This window comes from Microchirus variegatus (assembly GCF_963457635.1).
Source record: "Microchirus variegatus genome assembly, chromosome: 3".
NCBI classification, from domain to species: Eukaryota; Metazoa; Chordata; class Actinopteri; order Pleuronectiformes; family Soleidae; genus Microchirus; species Microchirus variegatus.
In genome coordinates this window covers 9,927,601-9,951,152 of record NC_139804.1, presented here as the reverse complement: position 1 = coordinate 9,951,152, position 23,552 = coordinate 9,927,601, and the positions used below count along the sequence as shown (strand labels likewise).

Below are 23,552 nucleotides of genomic sequence, written 5' to 3'. Positions count from 1 at the left end.
GATCTACTTGGATCCCTAAAACTGCGCATAGAGAAATTATAACATAACATGAATAAACTCAGGCTTGTCACTTGGAATGTGCACGGAATTAGTTTTAAGCATAAACTTTAGCTTAAAGTTCTTAACCACTTAAATAGCCTTCAAGCAGACATTGTCTTACTACAAGAGACTCACTTATCGAAGACAGATTGCCAGTTCACTTCATCACAATTTCCCCACATATACACAGCAAACTACAACTCAAGACAGAGAGGAGTAGCCATCATGATCAATAGAAAATTACATTTCACACATAAAAATACTACAACAGACCCAGAAGGTAGATTTATAATACTCACCCTATTAATCAATAACACAGACTTCTGTATATCGAACATATATGGTCCAAATGTTGATGACCCCTCCTTTTTCCACACCTTCTTCACCTCACTATCCACTCACCTAGACACGACACGCATAATGGGAGGGGACTTCAACATGGTTCTTGACCAAGAATTTGACAGGCTCAGTAAGTCAGGAACAACACGAAACTGGCAATCGACAGAAACACAATACATGAATGACTATGGTCTTTGAGATGCTTGGCACTCTTGTCATCCAGCTGTCAAAGAATACACCTTTTTCTCACCTTTACACAACTCTTACTCTAGAATTGACATCTGACCAACAGCTCACTTCTCTCAGACATCACAGACACTCAGATTCACCCTATCACTATCAGTGACCATACACCAGTCTCACCAAATATAACTAATAAGACCACTACACCACCAACCAGAAACTGGAGATTTAAAACATCATTACTAGAGGATCCAAATTTCATCAAATACTTTGAAAGAGAGCGGTCAATATTTCTAGACACTAATGACCTGCCAGGAACACCACCAGGTGTCCTCTGGGAGGCAAAAGCAGTAATACGGGGTAGAATAATCTCCTATATAAAAACACCAGAGACTGCTTATGCTACATCCAAAGATGAGCACCTTCTGAACAATATAAGAAAATTAAAACTTGAATTAAACAAAATAACAGAAAAAAAAACACAGTTCCAACTGCAGAAATTACGCTTGGAAAATACATACAAAACATAGCAATAAATCCAGTAGATACCTAAACAAAAAAAGGTATTCAAACAACAAAAATACATCACAAAATAAGCCTCTATGCTGATGATGTATTACTTCTTCAAAACTCACAAAGCTTGCTCTCCGAAACCATTTCACTTATTAATAGATGTTCAGCCATATCAGATTACTCAATAAACTGGACAAAATCAATTATCCTACCTATCAATTATAGCTTCAAACTATCACCATCCAGTCCTCTGAAGTCAGGAAACATGAGATATCTGGGTATACATTTTTCCTCCAGGCCAGAACTAACACAATTAATCTAGTCTCCACTACTTAAATCAATAGAAGATGACCTCCTACGTTGGAACTCTTTACCTATATCACTTATGGGAAGAGTTGCCACTATAAAAATGAAGATCTTACCAATTACCTCTTCTCAATGATCCCCACCCAACCTTCACAAATCTGGTTTAAATCACTAGACTCTGCCGCAAGTAAATTCCTCTGGAAAAACAAACCAGCACGCATTAACTTAAAAACCCTCCAAAAAGAAAAAGCCTATGGGGGTCTGGAACTTCCGAACTTCCACAATTACTTTCTAGCAAATAATCTTCATTATGTCCAAAAATGGATTAAACCCAACCCACTGGACAGCCTGTGGCTTGACATCGAAGAAACACTCCGCAAAGAAATTAAAATATCCGATCTGCCATTCATAGGCAAAACCATCAAACGGCACCAGTGCTTTAAAAGCATAAATATAACTACTTCCCTGTCAGCCTGGTGGAAATTTATTAAACTCACTTGGTCCTCACATGTCCCAGGTAAATTTACCCCTATCTGGAATAATCCAGACATCCTGCGGAATAAAACATCATTAAAACTAAAATCATGGCAAGAAAAAGGAATAAGACACTTAGAACAAATTATCCAAGATAACAAATTCTTACCATTTCAGAATTTGGTGGAACAATATGGCATCAACAGCAACACATATTTTGAATATATACAAATTAAATCTGTACTCCAGGCGAGGTTTAAAGTGGACCTAGACCGGAAGTTCCAATTAACGCTGTTTTTTAGTGTGTATCTGCATCATTACCTTGTTTAAGAAGCCCTGAAGGTTCTAAACAAACAGTTCAGCCACTGCTGAGAACGCTGTGTTTTATTGTAATCTCAGGCTCAGCGAGATCTCTGAAAAAACCTGGTCTGGTTACGTAAACAACGGTTCTCCGGAACAGCAGATCCTCCTGCTCCCGGCACTAGTCCGGGCACGTGGTTGCGTACATTGAACCGCAGAAGAAGAATAACGTCCGTTGTGGAGGTGTTTCACGAGCGACTCTTCAGACTCTGGGTCAAAGTCATAAAAGGGACTGCGGCTGGGAGTCGTGAAGAAGCTATTTTTAAACATTGTTAAAACAATTTTTTGACAATGAGTAGCAGTGCATCCACCATTCCAGAGGGGAGAGCTGTGCTTCTGAGAGCTGGTGTGCTGAATATGTCACTTCCGGGTACTGGCCAATCACAAGACAGTTGGGAATCTTCTACACTGGCTGGCCAATCACAACACACTGTCTTCTGGGGGTGAGAGTTGAGTCTGAAATATTGCGGTTGGGGAACAGCGTCAGAAAAGAGGATTTCTATCGGCTCGTTTACAGCAACTAGGAGGTTTTTGACCATAAAAACAAGTTAATGTATGTAAGTAGACCTCCATAACTAACATATACAGTTAGGCCCATAAATATTTGGACATCGACACAGTTCTCATTATTTTGGCTCTATACACCACTACAATGGATTTGAAATGAAACGAACAAGATGTGCTTTAACTGCACACTTTCAGCTTTAATTTGAGGGTATTTACATCCAAATCAAGTGAACGTTGTAGGAATTACAACACTTTATATATGTGCCTCCCACTTTTTAGGGGACCAAAAGTAATTGGACAATTGACTGAAAAGCTATTTCAGGGACAGTTGTGGGCTATTCCCTCATTATTTCATCTTCAATGACACAGGTAAAAGTTCTGGAGTTGATTCCAGGAGTGACATTTGCATTTTGAATCTGTTGCTGTTAACTTTCTATATGAGATCCAAGGAGCTGTCACTGTCAGTGAAGCAAGCCATCAATAGGCTGAAAAATCAAAACAAACCCATCAGAGTAATAGCAAAAACATTAGGTGTGGCCAAATCAACTGTTTGGAACATTCTTAAAAAGAAAGAACGCACCAGTGAGCTCAGCAACACCAAAGGACCTGGAAGACCACAGAAAACCACTGTGGTGGACGACAGAAGAATTCTTTCCCAGGTGAAGAAAAACCTCTTCACTACAGTTGGCCAGATCAAAAACACTCTCCAGGAGGTAGGTGTACGTGTTTCAAAGTCAACATTCAAAAGAAGACTTCACCAGAGTGAATACAGAGGGTTCACCACAAGATGTAAACCATTGGTGAGCCTCAAAAACAGGAAGACGAGATTAGAATTTGCCAAACAACACCTAAAAAAGCTGTTACAATTCTGGAAGAACATCCTCTGGACAGATGAGACCAAGATCAACTTGTACCACAGTGATGGGAAGAGACGAGTGTGGAGAAGGAAAGGAACTGCTCATGATCAACAACATACCACCTCATCAGTGAAGCATGGTGGTGGTAGTGTCATGGTGTGGACATGTATGGCTGCTAATGGAACTGGTTCCCTTGTGTTTATTGATGATGTAACTGCTGACAAAAGCAGAAGGATGAATTCTGAAGTGTTTCCAACAATATTATCTGCTCATATTCAGCCAAATTCTTCAGAACTCATTGGACGGAGCTTCATAGTGCAGATGGACAATGACCCAAAGCAAACTGCAAAAGCAACCAAAGAGTTTTTTAAGGCAAATATGAAATGTTATCAGTCAATCACCTGACCTGAATCTGAGTGAGCATGCATTTCACTTGCTGGAGACCAAACTGAAGGGAAAATGCCCCAAGAACAAGCAGGAACTGAAGACCTTTGCAGTAGAGGCCTCACAGAGCATCACCAGGGATGAAACCCAGTGTCTGGTGATGTCTATGCCTTCCAGACTTCAGGCTGGAATTGACTGCAGAGGATTTGTAACCAAGTATTAAACAATGAAAGTTTGATTTATGATTGTTTAGTTTGTCCAATTACTTTTGGTCCCCTAAAAAGTGGGAGGCACATATAGAAAGTGTTGTAATTCCTACACCGTTCACTTGATTTGGATGTAAATATCCTCAAATTAAAGCTGAAAGTGTGCAGTTAAAGCACATCTTGTTCGTTTAATTTCATATCCATTGTAGTGGTGTATAGACCCAAAATAAAGAGAACTGTGTCGATGTCCAAATATTTATGGGCCTAACTGTATGTGCAACAGGACCACTCTATGTGAGCTTTAATCCTGTAAGACCCAAATTAAGAAAAACCTAAAGAAAAAATTATTTGACCTTTCAGATGTTGTTGTAGGAGGCCTTAGATGCAGAAATCAAAGAGTTTTTGTAAAAAAAAATGTTTATGTACGTTTTTAGAGAAATGTAATTTAACGCTTTGGTGGTAGCAGAATTTCTGTATTTGTACTCACTTTGTCTGAACAACAATTCACAACAACTAAGGGTTCATTTGCAGGGTTGATTGCTTACTAAGCTTCATAAATGTATATAACATTTAAAAATAATCACACATTAGTCATATTTTTATGAAAGCATTTATTAAAAATAAATACATAAATAAATAAACAGGATAAAACTCTAGCTTTTTCTAGCAACTTTTTCATTCCTATTTTCTTTTCATGACAAACTTTCATTGTTAGTGAAAGTCCTAAAAACAGTTCTTGTCCTCTGAAAAGCAAAGGTGAACATCACACACAGCATTGTGTGTTGGTGAATCCTTTATTGCAGCATCCTCTCCCTGTCTTCATGTCCTTGTGTACATCCAATGGCAGGTGTGCACATCTCTTGGATGGTCTCTTCTGAGCATTCAGAGGCTTCATGATGTCACTGTCTGTGTTGCAGGGCTCTCTTTGCTTGAAGATGAAATCCAGACCAGAAAAATGAGTGTTGGGACTGATGAAATATTTTTTCGGCCAGCGACACCTGTGTTTCTGACTCGATGTCCATGTAATTATCAGCTGGACAGTCCATGGGTGGTTGGTTTTCTTTGTCCACTTGTTGACAGACATCATCATCTGAGTCTTCATCACTCTCATCAGTGTCATTGAGTTCCATCTCAACTTCACTCTCTCCAGTTTGGATGATATCAATCACATCCTGCACACTGTATCGCCGCTATCTACCTGCTGGTGGCATTCTGAAAAAAAAAGCAATGAATTAACATGTATGAATATGCTTTTTATATTGTGGTACATAACCTAAAGGAATAGATAGGGTGGTGGACCAAGTTCTCTGGGTAGAAATGTTTTGAGGGCAGACAATACTGTCTGCTGTTTGTAAGTCACTTTGGACTAAAGCATCTGCTAAATGCCCTAAATGTGAATGTAATTGTCTGAGCCTATGGTCTCTACTTATCATACTAAAAGAAAAACATGCAAACCCCCACTGACATCCACACCCCACATTCAGGAACATTTACACCTTTCCCAGAACTGAATTGTCTGTTGATATCCTCTTTGTGGACAAAGACATGGGATTTTAGCTCAGTCTGATCAAATTAACTATGTATTTTTTTAGACATAAAACTTTTAAATCAGTCAAATTTGACCAGAACACAACACAAGGGTATAATGTATGTAATGTATACTGTTCATGTATAAAGAAAATCCTCTGTTTCAGACAGTGATGTAGTGGAGGGAAAACAACCTGTTTGTGTCCATTGAAACAAGCCTGCTATTTTTGCTACCACCAAGACCCAGTGTTGTAAAATTACAACAAATATGTAACGAGCTCTAAATGAAATTTGATTCATCTATTCCACAATAACTAAATATGTACATGTTCTACACATTGTAATAACATTCAAAAAAATATAAAAGACATTTTACTTACTTGAATCTGATGAATCCAGTCCAATGAAACAAAGAGATTTTGTTCGGAGGAAGTCTTGAGAAGTTGTGTGCGTTTATGGCCATAAATCAGGACTTATAAACAAACGTAACATCCACTTACATTGTTAGACTGAACAATGAGACCCAATGACTATGTACATGTGGTAAAAAAACAGATAAAATATAGGAGATTGTTTTTAGGGATGGCTAAAGTTAACGTTGTAATTTTACAACCGTGGGTCTTACAGGGTTAAAACTAGTAAATAGTAGAATTGCCTCCAATGATCAAACATACATACACTATTAACAGAAAACGATAGCACAATTTCTGGGGGGTTTGTTTACATCTGTAAAAGCATACATATGAATATAATTACGGAAGATTATGTATTATTGTGTTGCTTTGCAGTGTTTAAATACTAGCAATGCATTCTGGGTAGGCAGCGGCCATTTCACCGAAGCTGTAACTTACTAGTACAAGTACTAACATTATTAAGTTGCTTTGCATCCACTAGCAGGCATATTTATACATCCATATGTAACCGTTTTGATGTCTGCCTTGTGAAGAATTCGTCACTCGATGGATATCGTTTGGAGGCAGTCTCCGTTTATTTCTGACACAGGGTAAATAAAAGAAACTCCCATCAGCATGTGAACCACAGCGAAAATGTGCCCTCTATAAAATAAACAGGTACAACGTGTCAAATTTAGCATGAGAATCTCCACACGTGCATAATGACAATGCTAAACAATATGGAAATCACATAAGCGCACATCACGTTACCTCTCCCACAGTGTGCAGCGGCAAAAGGGGAGAGGTAACGTGGGGAACAGAAAAGTCACAAAGGTTCCACATCGACCTTAACCTACCGTGTCAGGATAAAATATACAAAATAAAACTTTACATACGTTTTGTGTAATTATAACATGAAAAGGAAAAATAAAATAAATATCAGGTGTAATAAATTGCAGTATGTTACAAATATCCTGTAGTAACTGACCCTGTTACACATAGACAACCTTTCCTGTTGGGCAACATTTGAGATCACATGTTAAACCTGTCAGTAGCGAAAAAAGAGCTTGATCTCACACTTTTAATGTTAATGCATTTATACACTACGTGGCACTGTTGTGTTACATTTCATCTAAATACGGTTAAATCATTATAATTACTGTAGATATTATGGTATACAAATACATTCTGTGTGTCTATAAATCGAGAAACAGCTGTTACAAGCCCATCGCATTAGTGAAATGCACCCGAGCAAGCACACTCTGCAGTTCCCCCGGAAATGCATTCTAGTTGGAGGGTTGTTGTTTCAATGGCTGCGTTGAGCAAAGATACATATAAGTGGTGCCCTGTGTATGTATTCACTACTGTTCTGTAAAAATGTGTGGTTTCAATTCACTATCACTAATTGGACTGTGTGGGAAAAAAAATACTGGCAAATTCTGCAATTGCCTTGGGAGGGGACCCCCAACAGACAACTTAGGCTTGGACCTGGTTTGTGCTGTGAAGGTTTGTATTTAACAGACACAAAGTGCAGATGATAGGCTTCATTTCTCTCTCTGAGCCTGAGAGAGAACAAAACCCAAGGTCTCTGGCCTTTTTTTGTTTTTGAACACAACTTACCATTTCCTATAATTTCACACTTGTACCCTACAAGTGCGAATGTATGCACTTGTATATAATAAAAAAATATCAGCCAATAAAACCAGATGGGACCCAAATTGTCTGAAAACAGCGCACAGTAGTCCTAACAGGTTCAATTTGGATATCCACACTGCGGAGCAGACAGACTGGGGATTATTTGAAAATTCATTATGTGAGATTTAAAGGCGCCATCTGTAACAATGTGGCCAAAAACGGTTACTACACTCAAAATCAAAACACTGCGGTGAGTCGTACCTGCCTCCCACTCCCCCCCTCCCCTCCAGAGTCGAGGTTGCCAAAGCGGCGTGTCCTCCGTCAGCTACAAGCTACGAGCGACAAGGGCGAGCGTTTTATCATAAATGAGTGGCTCTAAGACACACAATTCTGTTCACTCAGTAAAGATCGAGATGTATTATAATGTAAAGTAACGTTATAGCTGTTGACTAGGGAATAATGTTATGCATGATATTTGACAGAACTGTCCTTCATTTTTGCCTCCCCTTTTATAACGTTATATAGTTTATGGTGATATACATTAAAAAAAGACCTAAAGAGGACTCGAATTTGGCTAAGTCTCCCTCAGTTCCCTCACATTTCTAAACTGTTCCCTCAGTTTTGGAAATCTGTTGTGGCAGTGAAGGCAGCGACTGCTGGAGGAGAGGCTCAGCCGGTGATCAGAATCAGGTAATCAGTCGGCGACATAAGCACGTTCGTAACCTGGTTCTGGTCGCTTGCAGTAGGCTGGGTCCAGACACAGTTTGTTCCGGAAGGACGGAGAGACGGTGTTGTTTGTGTAAATAGGTTGTTTATTGTCAGCAATATGGAAAACAAATGAAAACAGCTGTTCCTGCTGTGTCTGCGCTCCGCTCTCTCTCTTTGTGCAACTTTCCTTGAGTCTCTCCCTTTTTTTGGTTACAGACGTGCTTATGTAGCTGACTGACTACCTGATTCCAGCCGTCTGATCACACTACCTTCACCACACCCCACTGCCACATCCATGCTCTCGGGTTTGTAAACTGCTCGACTAACACAAACCACACCCCGGTTTGTGTCATCTGAACCGCCACCAAGCTGCCTGTAGTGCGTAGCAGCGTCCTGTACAACCACCACCACTGTTCTCCCCGCTCAGGGAAGGGAAGGGGTGAGCAGAGGAGCAGATTGTTGTTGTAAATTTCAGCCTCTCCTCGAGATGTCACTATAAACTACTTACTTCACCTATTACTATCTGCCATGAAGGAAAAGCTCTCTTCACAGTTACTTTCAGTTTAAGTTACAGTTCGTCACCAGTCTCATTAAAGAAATCCTTGCTCTGACTTTTACCCGTCATTGGTTGTCATTACTAGTACTGTCAATATTTTGACAGAAGCATATAAAATATCAATTTAATCATTCAGAAATATTGTATTTTATTGTTTGAAATTTTTAGCTCCCTGATTTGTTCTTTGCACTTCCTGATTTGTTCTTTGTGTTGTGGTTTTTTGTATATGTGCAGGCCTTAGGAAGCTGCCTGCTAATTGGCTGCTGAATTTTGTTGCGACAGCTCAATGGACCAGAAGTATGGAGGACGACACCTGACATATCAATAAATAAATAAATGCAGGAATAAATTAATGCATAAATAAATAAATACATAAATAAATAAATAAATACAGGAATAAATAAATAAATGCACCAATAAATGCATAAATAAATAAATATAGAAATGCTTTATATTTATTTCTACATTTCTGTTCACCTACATTTGTTTATTTATTTATTTATTTATTTCTGTGTCCATATGTTAATGAGGTAGGAGGTCCTAACCTCAGTCAGACAGCATGATTGGTCAAATCGGAGAGCCAGACAAAAGCAAACGATTCCCATCCCGAGTCGTGCTACATGTATGCCATCACTAAGCCAGAGATTGAGCAGTTGAGTGGGCGGGCTGCTTGCTAACAACATTCCTGGACAGGAATCAGCGCCACAAGGTAGAAGTAGTAGACCTGAATCGAGCACACTCCTGTAACCAATCATGCTGTCTGACTGAGGTTAGGACCTCCTACCTCATTAACATATGGACACAGAAATAAATAAATGTAGGTGAACAGAAATAAATAAATAAATGTAGGTGAACAGAAATTTAGAAATAAATATAAAGCATTTATTTATTTATGCATTTCTATATTTATATTCAATCGGCTCATTTACAGCAACTAGGAGGTTTTTGACCATAAAAACAAGTTAATGTATTTAAGTAGACCTCCATAACTAACATTTATGTGCAACAGGACTACTCTATGTGAGCTTTAAAACCTAAAAATCAACCTGTAATTAATTAATATCCAACATTAAACAAATGCACCATATATGGAGCGAGCCACATATTTGAACCTGTGCAGCGCAGTAATGACTGTGAAAGGAGTTTGACAACCATTAAAGAGGATCTAAACATTTTGTTGAATTGAATTCTTTAGAACTAGGTGTGTCACCATCTCGATTGTAAATTGAATATTGAACAAAAAGACATTACGATCTCGACCTTCGAAAGCAAAGGTGAAATCAAGGATTTAACCACGCCTCCCGCATGACGTACTGCAGACGTGTCAACCAATGTTTGGTCGTACCAATACCACTAATAGAATAAAAAAAGACCACTAATCTAGAACTAGATCATGTATTAAATAGAATGGTGGCTCAATGTAGCCTGATGAGGTGGTGTGTATATTAGGACAGTAGAGCAATAAACACTCAAATGAGTTTATGTAAGTGTCTCTACTGTGCAGTGCACATAAAGTGACACAGATTTGCAAATGCAAGACGCACCACTCTGAAATTTTTTTTTGGCGGCAGTGAGTGGAAATTGCAAGTTCAGCAGACTGTACATCTGTCACACTGCCTCCCTGCTGGAATGGATTGCTGTGTGACAGTACACACACTCAATCTATTCCACAGCGTGATCCATAGGCAGGGAGAGACCTGGAGAGATTGTGATGTAACCTTTAAGGCAGATCATCTTTGAGTTACTGGACGTCATCTTGGCTGATTGACTCTATGCACAGTTTCTTCCTGGTATTTATAAGCCAGCCCGGCTATTTCCGAAGAGTTGTCAGCCAAAGATGCAGAGATGGTGTTTGTAGAAGTTACTTACCGTGTTTAGTGACAGATTATAGCATTTAGTGATCATCAGATTGTCTAGGTTGTGCTGAAAAAAGGGTATAAGACACTCTATATTACACATTATTATACCCTCTGTACATACTGTACGTTTAAACATAGTAATGGAAAAAGTTTCCCCTGACAGGAAGTAAAGGAGCTGGCATATATTTAAATTTCAAGTGACGCTTGAATGCAGCACAATTAACGTTGTCACTTTTGTCATCTTTTTTTCCATCCAGTGGGTACTGGCCTTTGAGATCTTCATCCCGCTGGTCCTCTTCTTCATCCTGCTGGGCCTGCGGCAGAAGAAGCCATCTATTTCTGTCAAGGAAGGTAAGCAGATAAAGTATACACGAACAAAGAGAGCAGGAGGATAAGTCTAGTTAAAGTGTCTAAAGGATAATTTATTTTTATTGTTGTGAACCTCATTGCAATCCCATCTCTAAACAAGTGCATACCTCTGCCGGACAAATTTACAGATAAACCCACAGCAATGGAAATATAACTTCCTTGGTGGAGGTAATAATGAACAATGATAATATGTGTTCAACCACTTTGTAGCCTTAGCCTGTAATACTGCAAGATTCACACTTTGACGCAGAAGTCTTAATTTTAAGCCACTTAACCTGAGTCCAGCTGCCGAGTCTGACATCACATTTTAGTATAGGCTCAGCTCATTTGGAACCTTGCCAGAGCAGGCACCAAAAAGAGCACCATGTATGAGTAGAGTCGAGCCATATGACCTGGATAACTGAGAACCTTCACAGACACATAGCATAGCTCAACAAAGATGAATGAGGAAATTGCAGGGAGAGATTGTGATACAGTGTTTGCATGATTTCGGGTCTTTATTGTAAATCTGTTGTCACTTAGTTTGTTATTTGCCTCCTAGTATTTGAGTTATAGTTTTTATTGTGTCACTGTTTGTAGTTGATTATGTTTATTTTTAGAGCATTTTCTGTTGCTTGTAGCACCCAATACATTTTGATTCTTATATTTTATTTTACTTCACCTCTACTGTTCTATCTTTGTTTCTGTCTTTCTGGCTGTAATTACTTTTTTTTTCCTGTGCATGGTGCATGATCTCAACATTTTGGATGGACCAGTGTGTAAGTGTACCAGAATTGTGCTTTTTGTGTTTGTGTATGCAGTGAATAGTGTTTGTCAGCTTAACCTTGTATACTACTATGAACCATGGGAGACAGAAAGCAGGCACATTTCAGTTTCTCAGCAGCTCATAACATTCTTGAAAAATCACATTAACCACTTCTTCCCTGACCCTCTTTTTGGAGTCCCTGCTCGAAAATGACATACCCAAACTAATTAGAGTAAATCTCTGCAGTTACAAACTCTATGTGGATTATCTTGGTATCAAACTACAGATAACACTTGTGAGATTCCACCAGAGGTGTAAGTTTCACTGTAGATGCCACATTTTTTTGAGCAGGGACTCCAAAAAGAGGGTCAGGGAGGAGGAGGTTAATCAATGGCTGTACATATCACGTAATTGGATCTGTACTTAAAAACTGTATTCCCCCAGTTCCTGTGTAACGTCATGATGGACCCTATCCTGTGTTTAACACCTGTACTCGATAACCTTTTTCCCCCCAGCTCAGCTGGTTAGAGAGATCTCATGTCAATAATTTGAATTAAAAACTGTATCCCCAGCTCTAAGCCTAACATCACCCACCACATCAATTTAAAATAAAGTGGTCAGGGGGTTGAGGAGAGTCGGGAGGCAGGGCTGCTCATGTGAATTTCTGATATTAGAGTTTTTTTTTTTTTGTATTTTTAAAATACTTCTCAACATGTTCGTCTAACTGAATCTAAATCAAATTCCTCAAGGTCGGATTTACACACCCAGGTAATGTGGGAGTCTGGCTACTACAGCATGTGTACATTCAGTTGAACCAGAGTTGGACTCTTTTGGCTCTCTGTGCACACAAAACCAGAAATATTCAGGTGGACTGATGAACGGAACGGAATGGATGTTAGAGTGAGGAAGGAAGTATTCAGTGCTACGATTGAGCCAGTGTGTCTTCACACTGCTTCGTGACGTCATCAAACTAGATCTGTTATTGTTTTGATGGAGAGACCTCCTTCTCGCAGCAGACACTACATACTTATCATTGTCACCACACAGCAGCAAGAATCCCCAAGGGCCATTCTGTTCTTCTTGTGTTCAGTGGATTTTCACATATTCTGGCTTCCTCCCACAGTCTGAAGATTGGGATTAGGTAAAAAGCAGACTCTCAATTGACCATATATCCAAATATTTTCATAGAAATATTATTTTATTCCTCAAAAAGATATATGGTTAATATTGAAGGAAGCGAGTGAGGTGGAGGACAATAGGAAGTGTGATGGTGGGTGAATCATGTACAGCAGCCGCACTCTCACACAAGCTTCAGCAGCACAGTAACCATGGAAACATCGGGCTATGATCAAGAGCTGTAGTTTTCTTTTTCTTCCCTGCAGCAACACAATGAAAGTCACCATTGACATGTGGGAGCCTCTCTGACCATTTGCTGCTACGCTGCCTTTCAGGCGACTTGTCTATCATCTCTTTTCCTTTTCCTTTCCCTCTCTAACACAGAATTTCTCCCTCTGCTTCTTTCTTTCTCCATGATAAACCTGTTGATCATCACCCTCCCTCTTTTCTTCTTCATCGTCTTCTCCTGCCACATCCTTTTGCTGTGGATTTCTCTTTTCTTTTTACGTGCCTCTCCTCCCTCATGTCCAGCCTTTTACAGTGCTGCCCCGCTCACCTCAGCTGGCATCATTCCCATCATGCAGTCACTGTGCCCAGATGGACAGAGGGATGAATTTGGCTTCCTGCAGTACAAGAACTCCACGTGAGAAGACTTCTTTCTTTCATCATTCTCTAAAGCGAAAAGTGTCTTTGTTACATTTCTTGTGTGTTAACACTGAGATCAGATTTATTTATTGTCCAAGTCTACATAAAAAAGGCATAAATAACAATTTCAAAACTAGCACCGCAAGCGGTATTAACAGGTTCGAGCTTGAAATGCGGCAGTCGCCGTGCAGCCACCTCGACACGCACGTCTTGAGCTCGTCTCCTGTTCATTCACTGTCTGTAATACTTGTCATTATCAGTGCTGTCCCTGCGCATGTTGGGCTGTGGAGGCAGAGTTATGTTTTACCTCCTGTTTAGTAAGTTCAAATTCCTGTTGGTAGGTCATCTTTTGCAGACATGTTCAGGATAGGTCCCTGGTCTCACATATTAAGTACTGTGCAGATCAATCAATGTACGGTAAAGTTAGAGGGCACTTCCTGTTTAAAATGGCTTACTTCCTGTTGGGTCAAAGGCGTGTCCATTAACATGTTCAGGGAAGTTCCCTTGACTCACATATAATGTTGCTTGGAGATCGGGCAATGTACGGCAAAGTTACATTTTACATCCTGTTTTGGGCGTTCAACTTCCTGTTGGGAGGTCATCTTTTGCTGACATGTTCAGGGCGGGTCTGTGGTCTCACATATATCATAAATATACTTTGTTTTTGTTTATAATTCTATCACCACCAGGAGGCGCTGTTTTCAAACTTGACCGTTTTTTCGTCATCTTTAGCAACTATCGATCATGAAGCACAGCAAGTTTGGTTCGGATCAGACCTTCCATTGCAAAGTTATTAGAATTTTGTTCTAAATAATTTCAATTGACTCATCATATTTGATGGTTGTGAGAAATATCATGTTCTGTTCACGTTAAAGATGTAAACAAATTGGAATTATAAGGTCAACTTTGTTGAACCACTGAGGCCACGCCTTTTGAGGGAGAGAAAATTATTGTACATGTGTTCAAGAATTTTCTCATCTTGAACACATGTACTAAGTTTAGCGGGGCTAGCTCAAGGAGGAGTTCCTTCAAATGGGGAGAAAATAATAATAATAATAATTAAAGCTGCGAGCAGCGTTGTGCGGGACCTCTCATCCGCCGGCGCCACTGCCAGGCCAGGTAAACCACTAGCAGGCCGGGTAAGTCCTGGACTCTGTGTTCTGGCTGGGTCCCTTATCTCGCATATGAAGTTTAGGGCAGATTGGTCGATGTATGGGCAAGTTACAGGCCACTTCGGGTTTCGGGTGACCTACTTCCTGTGTGCAGGTAATGTCTTGCAGACGTGTTCAGGGAAGTTCCCTTGTCACACTCGTCAAGTTTCACATGTTCAGGACAGAAGTAGGACAACACTGTGAGGTTCTAAACTGGTCTAGGTTTTGATCAGGTTTTCCACCGTTTCCAGTGTGTGTTTATGTGGAAATTATTTAGCATTCTTTGGTATTTTTGTCGCCATGGTTACTCGAAACGCTTATAAAAGTCATAGCCGGCTATTCCCGATCAAACCGCACGCTTCGATATAGGATGTGTGGGGGTTTTCTGTGGGAGGAGTTGCTTGCCAAAATTTTGCTTGGAAGAAAAGCAATTCAGTACTCCCCCTCCTCCTTCTTTCACACACGCGTCTAAAACTTTGGAGAAACAGAAAACAGCACCTTTTAAACTAGTCATATTTCATGAACAGTATTTCATGAGCTAAATCAGAATTTTTAACATGGGAGTCAATGAGAGTGTTGACCAGAACTCTCTGCGCATTTAGGTGATTTTAAGAAAAATCGCAAGTCATATGAAAATAAATACAACACACAGGGTTAGACAAGAACCATAGCAACGTTTTGATGTAAAAAAAAATGTCTGTTTAAGTTGGAAATTGTGGGCAGGGGAGGAGTTTGTTTGGAGATGTTTGTGATTAATTTTCCTCGAGTGTGAGAGCAGCACGCCCACTCACATTCAGAAATCTCGAAACGGCCTAAAAGGTACAAAGCGTAAACTGCGATTGTGGAGAGATATGTATCAAAACCTTGACTTGGGTGAGAAAAGTCCCAAGTCTTGTGAGTCTTGTTTAAAGTTTCAATCACGTTTCTACGTTAAAGTATGACGGCACTATGAGGCTCCAAAATGGGCTTGGTTTTTCTCATTTTCCCATTGGTGTGTATGTGAAACTTATATGACTCATTTTTTTTAATTTTTGTCGCCATGCTTGCTCGAAACACTTAGAAAACTCATAGCCGGCTATTCCCGATCAACACGCACGTTCTGATATAAGATATGTGGGGTTTTTCACAAAACTGTGGGAGGAGCTACATGTCAAATTTTTGCATGGGAGAAGAACACATCCAAGATGGCCGACATCGCGTTTGGGTCGTGTTTGTAGACTTGTTCAGGGATGGTGTCTCGGGTCACCTATGAAGTTTCATGCCGATCAGTCAATGCATTGCAAAGTTATAGAGCATTTCGTGTTTTTCGGCGAGTCATTGAAATTGATGTTCCGATGGCTGCTGTGGCCACGCCCTTTTGAATATGCGCATCTGCAACATTCTGATTACATTTGATCTTGGATGGGTCTAGTACAACTTGACGCGTTTTTCGTGTTCCTAGGATAAACGCCCTCAGACTAGCAAGCTCAGTTACGAAACTTGCGAAGCGCCAAATCCAAGATGGCTGACTTCCAGTTGTCCAGAGGTCATGGTGTCAGAAGGCTTTTTTGTTCAACTAGGGACAGACAATGTTCCCACCAAAATTTGCGAAATTAGACACAACTAAATTGCAGTTCTGATGTGCGTGGCAATTTTCGTCCGATTTCACGCACGTTTAGGGGGTCAAATTTGAGTTTCCCCGCTGAGAAAAATAATAAAAAGAACCTGACCAATAGGGTCCTTGCACCCTTGTGCGCGAGATCCCTAATAAGAATAACTCCTTCAGTTTCAATAGGGTTCTTGCAGAGTTGTGCTCGACCCTAATAAAGAATTCCTTCAGTTTCAATAGGGTTCTTGCACAGTCATGCTCGAACCCTTATAACTCCTACAATTTCAGTAGGGTTCTTGCAAAGTCGTGCTCAATAAGCTTAATAATAAGAATAACTCCTTCAATCTCAATAGGGTTTTACGCACCTCATGCTTGAACCCTACTAAGAAGAATAACTCCTTCAGTTTCAATAGGGTTCTTGCACAATCTTCTTGTCGTGCTCGAACCTTAAATATTTTGTGGTCCCTGAACTGTGTAAGAATGTTTTTTTTCAGCAAATATGAATATAAGCTTAAACTAATTTCAATATGTGAATGTTAATGAAAACAGACTATAGACAATGTAATTAAATATACTGTATCTTGATATGAAAAGTAAAGCCAATAAGGAATTAACTGAAACCTGTATTCTAATGAGCGGCCATGTGAGGGCAGCATCAGAAACATTAGCTTTGCTAATGCAGTCAAACAAGTATTGTATTTGCATATGAGTCATTTTCGACGTTGACGATTTAAAGGTGAAGTAAGTAGTTTATAGTGACATCTAGAGGAGAAGCTGACATTTACAACAACAAACTGCTCCTCTGCTCACCCCCTCCCTTCCCTGAGCGCTACGGTATCCTCAGCAGGTCAAATGTCGTCCTCGTCGTCTTTCTCCGTGGTGCGGGCGTACGGTCAGGTACTGGTGTTCCTTTATCCGCTGTAAAATATGTGTGGTCCTCCATTCTAAACGCATAAAAAGATCCGCTCTCAGCCTCGTCTTGGTTCTTGTTTTGTTCTCTCGCGTTTGTCTATACAGGCTCCCGTAGAAACATGGTGTCGTGGCAAGGCAACAGCGGCCCGCGATCATGTTATTTTACATGACTTTTTGAAACACTACGAAAATGAAACAAAAAATATTATACAGCGTCTAGACAATGCAGGAGCACATAATATGTATACAAAAGTGGATTTTGGGTAATATAAACCCATAAATACTACACAGTGTCCCTTTAAGCCCAAAATGTATTGTTTTTTTTCTTATCAAGCAAGGTTAAAATTAATGTGCAAATCTTTGGCTGAACTGTTTTGGTCTTTGGAGGCTCTTGGTCATGCCAACACCGATCGCACTTCTGCTATGCTATGGACCAATGTTTTTGGTCCAAGTGCTTATTAATACTTTGGTAGTGTCCAACAAAGAACTGGTACCACTTCATTATGGGTTCTTGATACCCATCCCTACTGCTCAATAACCTACCTAACCTCACTTATATGAGCTGAAAAATATATCTTACACATTGAACACTGTGTTGATACTTTGTGCCAAACTATTTCATAAAAGAAAACTGTTTCTGTTTTTGTGGAGTAATTGAATTGAATGTTGTTGTGTTTCTTAGTGTGACCCAGCTGCTGGAGAGGATCAGTGAAGTGGTTGAAAAGAACCGGCTCTTCACTTCTGACCGACCCGGTTTGGGTCAGGAGTTAGAGATGTTGCAGAAACACCTGGAGACTCTCAGCTCCACACCTTTACCTCCAGGCGACAACTTCAACAACAGCCAAGGTCTTAACAAACAGCCATACTTAAAGGAATACTTCACTGTTCTGCATTTGGCTTTGTGTTGCTAGAATAGCAGTATTAGTTTTATAAAATTGTGCTTCCCTCTCTCAGTTTTCTCCTGATTTCTAAAAAATATTATTTGTGTTTGCCACTGATGACGTTTATTCAAGATTTGAACTACAACTCTAGTTCTGCACTTTTTAGACTCACCCATAGGGGGACGAGACTTCATTCCCAGAATCTAAACACGTTCCGCCATCTTTGCTAACAGTTACGACCGGCTCTGGCTCCCTTTAATTTGGCCTTGTAAACTGAGAAGACAATATCATTTTCAAACTGATATAGCTGCGAGGTAAAAGACCTGCTTTTCTGGAGCCACCTCGGGCACCTTGTAGCCAGAGCCCGCGGCAGCTCCAGGTGCTGGTGGACTGTAGCCAGGCAAGCGCCCAGCTGCCCCCGGCTGCACACCCGTTGCCCGCTGGCACGGTGGATGAAGGAAACCGGATAAACTGCTGCCTGAGTTTAAAGTGAGTATTTTGTGTTTTGTATTTTTAGATTTATTTTTACCACCACATTTATCCATGTTTATATGTAACACCAGCTGAGCTAACGTTAGCATCTTTACAGTTCATTTACATCTATGCTAATGTTAGAACAGATACTCCCATTCGCTAACATTGTGCTCATTGTTTTGCAGACAGTAATATCACCGAACAGCTTACCGTCACTTTGTGGAGTGGATCCAGAGACACTGGGGCAAGACGATTGTCTTGTTTTACCTGCCTGTGTTGTTCAGAAGAAGATACTCAGCTGGAGGAGTCTGGTGAAGAGTAGCAGAGCTGGATGGTGTTAAGATTTTCTCCAAGACTTGATTAAACCATGCTTCAACTGTAAAGGACAAGGAATACAATTACACATAAAATAAGGATGAGGATTTTACTTTTTTCCAGGAAAACAAACCTTTCAGCAAAATATGACCATAAAGCCATAATTGTGTCTGCTTCATTTAAAAAAGCTCTCCTCTCATGCTCATCTCATGTGACAATTTAATACAACATTACTGAAAAATGATGACTTCTGCTTGCAATTTAGGAAGAAACTTGCAGAGTTTGTAGAGTTTAATGTGGGTTCAGTGGAAGACCCCAGAATATTGTGGGATTCAGTTAAGGGTTTCATCAGGAGCCACACTACACTTTTTGCTTCTAATTTGTGTCCAGCCATGGCAAAAGCGTTCACAAGTCTACTTTGGGACATTTGGAGTTATTTACATATTCCGAAAGTGTGATTTCTAAGCTTTCCAACAATGTCAAACACATGTCCATCTGATAATTTTTGAAGAAGATGTGGCCATTTGAATGTAGGCACTCCTCAAACTGCTTTAGGGAGAAATTCAGCCTGAAAGATTTTGACCAACTTGATGAGCCAGGCCAATAGCTGCTCATTTGCATCACATTAACTTGGTCACAACCCCCCACCCAGTCTAGCTGTCAGTGACATCTGATGTCTGTTAGCCCACAGGACAGAACAGTGTAGCAGTTTGAAAACAAAGGAATGAATGTAGTTCATGTCAATGTAGTGTTATTTGCTGTAAGTACTTCAGTAGACTGATAAGAATCATAATTTACTTTATTGATCCCCAGAGGGAAATTCTTCTGTTACAAAAGCACTTGAATAAAAATGAGAAACAAGAAAGGTGAAAGATAGATACATACTTCAAATATCAAATAAAATATATCTAAGTGTGTGAAGGAGAGTTCAATATTTTACTTTATTATCATCATTAATACCAGTTCCTCCCCCACAATGTGGCTGTACCCACTCTGTCCATCACAGTTGATATGTGGCTAAATGGTGACATCTCAAGCGCACCCTCTTCTGCTTACTCTTCTGTGCTGTAACCTTTGGTGCTGGGCATGTGAAGTCTTTTGTCTCATCAGAACAGAAAGGCCTGGTTTTTTCAAAAAGATACGTCTGCCTGTCCATGGTCAGTCCAGGTGGGGCCAGGACAGGAAGACTGTCAACAGGGGGCAGAACTCCTGGGTTGCGCAGTAGCTGAAACTCGATAGGCTCTGCATCACTGTGAGTTTGAGCAAGCACCACACCTGGTCTGTTGGCATCAAAGCTGTGACAGAATAGAAGCACACAACAGGATATTTAAAAACATGGCTCACTGTTCACATGGAACACTATCATGTCCATTCATGATTTTTTTATTCATAAAATGCAGAATTTTGAATATAAATACCTAATGTTATTTTAGCACGCGCAAAGTGATTTATCAACCTGAAACTGATTGCGGTGGTTATTTTTGCGTCTATATTTAGCACATTTGAAAGGCAGGTCTTAACTGGCACAGCGGTGCGCACACATGGCTGCAGTATCCTCTGAGAAATCCATAAACAAAAATACTTTTTGTAAATCAGGAAATTACGCTTTTCCAGAGCATGTTCAACTACGCGTTCACAGATGACGCACATTCATTTCTTATTTGGTATATCTGAATAAATTAAATATAGATATCCAGAGGAGAAATGTGTGTTTGTACTGGTATGGGCTTACCTTGGTCTGCAGTTTGTGGTTCAAGGAGGGGTCGTACCTATGTTCCCCGGTTAAGACCGGAGGAACGGGGAACCCCGCTTTACCTTAACGGGTCCAGCTCTAACCTGGTCTACTCTTGGTGCACGGCGAATCGCAGGCGGCACAGTGCGCAAACGTCACCAAAACCTCACAGGCAGGTTACCCTAACTCTAACCCTTCCAGTTCAAGGCACATTTAAATGCAATAAATAATCACAACAATCACTATTTAATGTAACTATCTGAATCAGCTATAGATGTATCATCTATATCGATTATCCCGTCGCCTCTGACTTCAGATCAAAGGCTGTTGGCACGGGTAATGGAAACTCAGCCTGACTGAATGAACACAGATGAAACCAGGGACGGACTGGGACTAAAAAGCAGTTGTGATGATCCGCTTTTTTTATTTATTTACTTATTGACAAAAAAGTCACTCATCCATTAAAAGTAGACATCCATTAAAGTATGTGTAACCTTGAGAGAAACAGCAGAGCGCCCCCTGGCAGCTGTCAGTGAGCTGCAGGTGAGTCAGGAGGAGTGCGCAGCACCTTTTTTTTTTTTTTTTTACGGCAACATCCATAGTCCATAGTTTTCTTTGTTTGATACGTCAGGTAATGATGGAGCTGTCCGAAACCGACACAGGATTAAAATTATAATAATAATAAAAGGTCCTATGGACCCGGAAGACTCAACGGAAGATTCTGCTCTTCCGTTGAGTCTGCTGTTTCTCCATGTTAACAACTCTTGACTCGCGCAAAATCCTCATTTAAATAGGGCGGTCTTAACCACTTCTGCGCCTGTAGTCAATTGCGGCCGCAATCTTAGTAGTTCACCCGCAAAACGTAATCCAGTAGCAGGCGCAGTCTTTCTGCTCGTGCACGCACTTTAGTGCTCTCTATTTGGAATCTTAGTAAATCAGGCCCAATGTATGCAACCGGAGCAGGAGGATCTGCTGTTCAGGAGAATTGGTGTTTATGTAACCGGACCAGGTTTTTTCAGAGATCTCGCTGAGCCCGAGATTACAATAAAACACAGCGTTCTCAGCAATGGCTGAACTGTTTGTTTAGAACCTTCAGGGCTTTTTAAACAAGGTAAGGACGCAGATACACACTAAAATACAATGAGTTAGTTTGAACTTCCGGTCTAGGTCCGCTTTAACATATGTCCAGTTGTTTGGCACAGCTGTCAGTATGGTCCGATTTGGTTGTTTACTGTCTAATACTTTGAAATTGTTCACTGCCATGTTTTCATATTTTTCCATGTTGTTCCATGTATGATGGCAGGTTAGTTGTACACCCTTCATAAGTTCTGTTCATATTAATATTTCTACATAATTGTTAATATTTTTATTTGTGTTTACCTTTCATAAATCCCTCTGTACTTTGTACACACTTAAGACACATTTACTCTTTCCTTTGCTACTATCTTACACTTTAATAACCATATTTTTACTAATTTGTGCTTATTGGTTATGCATATCTACAATTTTTGTGGAGATCATGGGTGTTAAGGAGGGGGATTCTTTTTTCTTCTGTTAGGGCTCTATTGCCCAGCAGCCTTCCAGAAGTGTTTGGGTTGTACCGCTTATTGGTTGGTAAGCGGCACTAGTGGGGGACTTATGTGTATGTATTTGTATCTTTTTGTATTTTCCTTGTTTTGTTTTGCCAGACATCAGCTTAATCCATGTCAGGTACCATTTGTAACCATTGCTCAGTTAGATGCAGGCTGATAACCCTAACCCTACCTATTGAATCTTTATCCTCTTTTAGATATGTAATTAAACATTTCCCAAAAAACAACATTTTGGTTCTCTGACTGATTTTCTTTTCCAATCCTGCTGGTATTTTCAGCAAACTCAATCCTCCACACTGGCTGCTGCCTCCCCTGTGAAAGTACAGAGTAAGCAGAGCTGTGCATTGATCCACGCTGTAGTTTGAAACGATGATATTGAGCATACAGATGAAAGTCGGTGGAGAGCCGGTCCAGAAAGTGATGCCATGTCAGTCATGTGATCACATTTTGGCTTCAGTCAGCATGATGGTCTTGTGATGTTAGAACCAGCAGATTCAAGCTGGAATTACTCTTTGAATTGCAAATAAACAGGTTTCTGTTTACTCGTTTACAAAAAGCATTAGATTGCCAAAGATATCGCATGCACAAATTAAGTGATTATTTAAATAAAATTATTATTATTACAGTTTGTAGATGTAAAAAAGGAGAATATTTCACATAGTTTCTTTTGTTGTATTCGCCTTAATAAGCAGTCATGTGTTTCTTAATTGAAAATCTATTTCAAGGACAAGAAAACAAGACAATGGATTTGTCTTTGCGACTTGAGATCATATTTTGGCCCTTAACCTGTTTAACCTCATGATATTTTGTTGTAAGTCTTATATTTTGTCATGTTTTACATCGTTGTGTCTGATTCAAGTGTTTAAGTCTTTCGTCATTCTTGTTATTTTATCGTGTGCTTTTAAGCCGGGAGTCACTGCAAAATTTCGTTGTCCCCATAATGACAATAAAAATTCTTGATTCTTGACAATGTATAACCTTTAATATCCTATCCTCCTACAGTCACTTTAAAAGAAAGTATACTGTGCAATTTCACAATTTTATATTATCTTCATCATCACCTTCCACAAAAATACAATAAACAAAACAACATCTCTGGTTGTTATGCAAATCACAACACAGACCACATCACTTGAAGCTGCGTGGGCTTCATGATTAATTTGGGCTCACAGCAGAGACAGATGAGC

The 23,552-nt window shown here is 39.9% G+C and overlaps 1 protein-coding gene across 1 annotated transcript in view; it reads left to right on the top strand.

Moving 5' to 3' along the window:
- Positions 1 to 23,552, top strand: part of LOC310924645 (ATP-binding cassette sub-family A member 2-like) — a gene marked incomplete at both ends in the record, with an annotated part of 53,689 nt that overhangs the window by 23,839 nt on the left and 6,298 nt on the right. Inside the window, 3 exons of the mRNA XM_083886433.1 lie at positions 11,103 to 11,196; positions 13,607 to 13,718; positions 18,054 to 18,217. Of these exons, the coding sequence (XP_083742559.1) occupies positions 11,103 to 11,196; positions 13,607 to 13,718; positions 18,054 to 18,217 (370 nt within the window). The remainder of the gene's footprint in view (positions 1 to 11,102; positions 11,197 to 13,606; positions 13,719 to 18,053; positions 18,218 to 23,552) is intronic.